We start from the raw sequence: 6,000 nt of genomic DNA, 5'->3' as shown, positions 1-6,000 counted from the left end.
GAAGATGTGGAAGAATAATTAGATCTAAAGTCCTATGTGGATGAACCTCTCTCTTGTTAAATGTGGGTACCCTACTCACATTTAATAGGAATCAAACTAAAACTGAAACTGAAATTGATAGGACAGTTTTGGGTTTATTTTTATTGGAATAGGATATCTTCGTACTGAATTGATTGAGAACCAAAATCGATTAAAGAGATATTTTTTCGTAATTCCAATTTTGATCACATGGATTTGAGAACCATAATCAAAATAAAGAAAAATTAATGGCTCTGGTTTTGGTACCTATAGGAATTGAACTGGAACAAACCGGTTGGCACCCCTAATCACGACCATTAGGTTAATGCTCCATTATCAAAAAATCAAGAAGTTGTACTCATCCAATGGATTGTAATCCTACCATCTATATTTTTCTAAAATTAAAAATCTTTATCAAGTTTTTGAGCATTTTCATCATGAAGTGGGCCCATTATTAGACTCGGAATTAAGAAAGTTGAAGTCAAACAATTAGAAGGTGACAATCAAATTGATATTTTGGTGGGCCAAAATATTGAATGTGGCACTTTCGAACGAGGGTATGAATAACTTAACTGAGATAATAGGATTTTGTAAATAACTTATAAAGTTACATGATATTTACAAAAATTTCATCACATAATAACAATAAAGTCCTTTGTCTCATCATTATGAGATAAAGAAGAATTGTATTTTAAATTTATGAGTCGTGTTGGAGTAACATTGAAATGTACATTGTGAGGGACATTTTTGACGTGGATGTGCGTCAGAATCATAGATACTTTTCATCGAGATACAAGTGAGATCTCGATGAAAGCATTTATGGTTCTGACTCACATCCACGTCAGAAATGTCGTCCACGATGCACAATTTAATTTTACTTCAGCATTATCCTAAATTTATTTATGAAAAAGAAATTTGTTTTGGAGGTTGACACCAAAAAGTATCCCCACAAATGGATTCTATATTCCCTTGAGTAAAACAAGGGTTTTATTGTAATTATGGAATAATATTTTTGCAAATAAATTTTGTGATATTTTCATAAATGTCATAGTACAACAGCATTAGAATATTTTCTTTTTATCTATTACAAGACAAAACAATGTTACTTGTTAGTTTTTACTTATATATTTAATAAAGAAATTAAAGTTTGAAATGTTTCTAACATCTTATTCTTTCATTGAGTCGTTAACATTTTTCATATATGTATTATTCAATTTGCTTACTCCTACAAAAGGGTCCAAATTGGATCGTGGATAATTGTGATTAATCTGATGGAATTGGACCTTTGTTAGATTTCAATATAAAGAATCCGAATCCAAATCCAACCAGAAGATAAAGGATCGGATCTGGATCAAATCAACTCCAATTTAATATACACAATATAAATAACCTTCGTATACATATATTTAAAAAATAATATTGGATCGGATTTAGATCTATTCCAATTGATTGACAACAGTGGCTACATGTGATGAAAACTGCTTTGGTGTCGCATCAAATCAAATACAATTTCAGCCTCAACTAAGGAAGGACAAACAGAAATCAAAGCATGAAAACAACATTTCGAAACGTGTCTTGAGACTCACACTAAATAATAAACGTCACAAGCACACGTTTTAATCACTTTTTTAGATTCTTTAATCTCAATAGAGCTTCCACTCAACCTCAGCTTTCCATTCTTGTCTCAGGTTCCAAAATCAAGTGGTTTCATTTCATTCCATCTCTCTATTATAAAACCCATCATTCGTTTATCCATTTCAACTAAGCCCATTCTTCTAATTCTAAAATCTAAGTAGTTTATTGTTCTTTAAAACTCTCAATTATTCTAAGTTTCTTGTTTGAAAATGAAGATTGAAGGAGAGAAGAGATATGCTCTTTTGTTGGCTTGTAGGGACTCTGATTATGTGAAGAAGGTTTATGGTGGATACTTAAATGTGTTTGTTAAGGCATTTGGAGAAGAAGGAGAGATATGGGATTTGTTTACGGTTGTTGAAGGAGAGTTTCCTGACATGGAGGAACTTGACAAGTATCAGGGTTTTGTGGTTAGTGGTAGTCCTTTTGATGCTTTTGGGAATGATTTGTGGATCTTGAAACTATGTTTTCTGTTGCAAACCTTAGATGCCATGGAGAAGAAAGTGTTGGGAATTTGCTTTGGACATCAGGTATCATATGGTGTTTTATTATTTTTAGGAGAATTTATATTATTATAGCACCATTTTATTTTATTTTATTTAATAAATATATTAAAGTAAATGTGTTTGGGAGGATAACCATCATGATCTAGTAGGGTTAGCTGTCAAAATGTCCTCCTTGATGCTTTTGTTTTTCTCATACTTACTTTTACAACTTTAGATCTCCATGATATTATTAGAGAGCTACCATTACCACACCTACTTTTACTAACGCCATACCAATTCAGTGCAATTCTTTTGTGACTCACAAATGAATTGGTGTGGTATTAGTAAAAGTTGGCGTGATAATAGCAACTCTATATTATTATGACATACATATGCTCTGCTAGATATGTATATATATATATATATATGGGTGGCGTTCAAGGGCCAACTTTTTAGCAAACTTTTTGGCAAAACATTTTTCAAAACATGGGTTAGAGGTTTTGGAATGGGCTGATTTTTGGTGAGGATGATCTCTACAGTGAGGAGATCATCCTCGCCAAAAATCAGTCCATTCCAAAATTTCTAACCCATGTTTACAAGTTGAAAAATCGTGGACCGTCCATTTTTTATAAACTGTTTTTGATGGGGTTAGAAGTTTTTGAATGGGCAGAGTTTTGGTGATGATGATCTCCTCACCGTAGAGATCATCCTCACCAAAAATCAGCCAATTCCAATACCTCTAACCCATGTTTTGAAAAATGTTTTGCCAAAAAGTTTGCTAAAAAGTTGGCCCTTGAACGCCCCCCTATATATATATACATATCTAGGGTCTCGTTCAGCACCCTAAGTTTTACCACACACTTTAACAAATGTGTTTTGTCCTACATGGGTTAGAAGTTTTGGAATTGGCTGAGGATGATCTCTATGGTGAGGAGATCATCCTCACCAAAAATCAGCTCATTCCAAAACTTCTAACCCAATTAAAAATGGTTTATAAAAAATGGACGGTCCACGATTTTTCAACGTGTAAACATGGGGCTAAACATTTCGGAATGGGCTGATTTTTGGGGAGGATGATCTTCTAATCATAGAGATCATCCTCACCAAAAATCAGCCCATTCCAAAACTTCTAACCCATGTAGGACAAAAAACGTTTGTTAAAGTGTGTGGTAAAACTTAGGGTGCTGAACATTTCCCATATATATATATATATATGGGAAATGTTCAGCACCCTAAGTTTTACCACACACTTTAACAAACGTTTTTTGTCCTACATGGGAAATGTTCAGCACCCTAAGTTTTACCACACACTTTAACAAACGTTTTTTGTCCTACATGGGTTAGAAGTTTTGGAATGGGCTGATTTTTGGTGAGGATGATCTCTATGATTAGAAGATCATCCTCCCCAAAAATCAGCCCATTCCGAAATGTTTAGCCCCATGTTTACACGTTGAAAAATCGTGGACCGTCCATTTTTTGTAAATCAATTTTGATGGGGTTAGAAGTTTTGGAATGAGCTGATTTTTGGTGAGGATGATCTCCTCGCCATAGAGATCATCCTCACCAAAAATCAGCTCATTCCGAAACTTCTAACCCATGTAAGACAAAACGCGTTTGTTAAAGTGTGTGGTAAAACTTAGGGTGCCGAACGGGACCCACATATATATATATATATATATATATATATATATATCAAGAGGGTAGTATTGCCATACCAACTTTTGCTAACGCCAGGTATAAATCACAAAGAATTACACATATCTTGGGGGTGTCGTTAGTAAAACTTAATATGTGGGAATAGAAGCTCTTATCAATGATATTAGTGAGCTACTATTGTCATGCCAACTTTTACTAATGCCACACCAATTCCTATATAAATCATCAAAAAATTGCACACATTTGGGGTGACAATGGAAACTCTCATGATGTTATTGGTGAAGTACTTTTTTTTACACTAATAAGACAATATAGTAAATGAATACTAAAAGTAATTTTGAAAAGAAAAACACTTCCTTACATGAGAATGAAATTTTTCGGTTTATCTGACCACTTGGCATTCAAAACATGATCGGATGCCGCATATATGTAGATCAAGAAATTTTAAGAACTTCAATAAAAAGAATTTTTAAAAAGTTATTTTTCATAATTAAATTTAAATTTTAAATTTAGGAATTCGGTGGCTATCCATTTTCAATACCTTGGATCAAGTCCTAGAAGACTTTTTTTTTTTAAAATCTATTCCATAAAATCTAGAAGACTGTGATGTTAGATTTTTATGTGACAATCCATGTGAAATCTTATTAAGTCAGTCAGGCTAATCTTACTTAGAAAAAAAAAATTAAAGTTGTGGAAAATGCTAAAAATCTCATAAACCAATTAGTAGGATAATATAAATTATCTTTTGTTAACATGAATTAATTAATTTTTTATTTCTTTGTTTGCTAGGTTTTGAGCAGAGCATTGGGTGGTAGGGTTGGGAGGGCCTACAGTGGTTGGGACCTTGGGTTGAGGAAAGTCATGTTGGTGGAGAACATGCCCCAATGTAGCTTCCTTGATGATTTGGAGGAAATACCACCTTGTCTTTCCATTGTTGAGTGTCACCAAGATGAGGTATGTAGCTTTGATATATGTGTTGATTGGTCAGTAGGTATGTTGATTGGTTCCACTATTTATGGTCCAGCTTCTTGGAAGGAATTTTGAGGTGACTCGGTATATATAGAACTCGAATAGTTCAAATTTTCGAGTCAACTTGAAAACTTGAATGAGTTATTTGTGTTATTCTTTAGATGGGGGGAGTAGATGATAATTAGATGCTCATCCCACATCCAATTATTTATGACTTGTTAAATTTATTAAATATTTTTTTTATCTTCTAAACATGAACATAAATATAGAACAAAACTCAGCCGAGTTTATAATCCAATAATTAATTTTTCTAGTCGACTAAAGCTAAGCAAGAAAAATGAATGATTTGGACAGGTATGGGAGGTGCCCATTGGTGCTGAAGTGATCGCCTTCTCAGAGAAGACGGGCGTGGAGATGTTTGTCATTGGAGATCATATTTTAGGGATTCAAGGCCATCCAGAATACACCAAAGACATTCTCTTTAATATCATCGATCGTCTCCTCAACAACAACTCCATAGATGTAAATATCTATAGATAACCCTATTGTGTATAAATAATGATTTTGTGACACCCCCCTCTAACATACGCCCCCATCACAGAACCGTAGATCATTTGCCTCAAGATACCCAGAACCATAAATCTTTTTCTATTGTATCCCGAGGCAAATGATCTATGGTTCTATGATAGGGGAGTAGGGGGGCGTCAGATTATCACAACTAATTGTGTTAGTATGTAAAGAATGCTAACGTCTAAGACTTCATGAGAATCTTAGCGACCTCCACAATCTTACTTTTATAAATATCCAACAAAAAGATTCTATACCCTTTATTTGCTATATGGAAATTTGTAATTTAATATTAATGTATCAGATGGGCTTTGCTGAAGATGCAAAATCGATGTTGGAGCTAGCTGAACCCGATCGGAACTTTTGGGAGAAGATTTGCAGGAGTTTTCTCAAAGGAAGATAGGTTCATCCCCACCATCATCATCAACTTCTTCTACTACTACTACTTAATCTTGTTTCTTGTAGACTAATTGGACTAGCCCATAAAGGTTAGTGAACATAAACAAGTCTAACTACATGGGTTGCTTCTTGATTACAATAGAATACGTTTATGTGTCTTGAACAAGTGATGCTTTTAAAATCCATCTTTGTTGTCCTTGAAATATGCTTTAATTAATTTATGGTTCTTAGAGAATTCGTGAATAATTAAAATCTTAATAATATAATTTTAATG

General features: G+C 33.6%; 1 protein-coding gene across 1 annotated transcript; it reads left to right on the top strand.

Annotated features, from left to right (window-relative positions):
- Nucleotides 1–1,584: 1,584 nt before the first annotated feature.
- Nucleotides 1,585–5,961, top strand: LOC147392796 (gamma-glutamyl peptidase 3-like). Its single transcript, XM_086456169.1, has 4 exons — nucleotides 1,585–2,180; nucleotides 4,581–4,745; nucleotides 5,115–5,282; nucleotides 5,632–5,961. The coding sequence occupies exons 1-4, from the start codon at nucleotides 1,863–1,865 to the stop codon at nucleotides 5,728–5,730; spliced, it is 750 nt and encodes a 249-aa protein (XP_086312295.1). The 5' UTR covers nucleotides 1,585–1,862; the 3' UTR covers nucleotides 5,731–5,961.
- The last annotated feature ends 39 nt before the right edge of the window (nucleotides 5,962–6,000 follow it).

The sequence above is a fragment of the Akebia trifoliata genome, chromosome 10 (assembly GCF_017979445.1).
Source record: "Akebia trifoliata isolate Shusen 1 chromosome 10, ASM1797944v1, whole genome shotgun sequence".
Classification (NCBI taxonomy): domain Eukaryota; kingdom Viridiplantae; phylum Streptophyta; class Magnoliopsida; order Ranunculales; family Lardizabalaceae; genus Akebia; species Akebia trifoliata.
The sequence above is the reverse complement of the archived record's forward strand: the minus strand, read 5'-3'. Positions and strand labels throughout refer to the sequence as shown.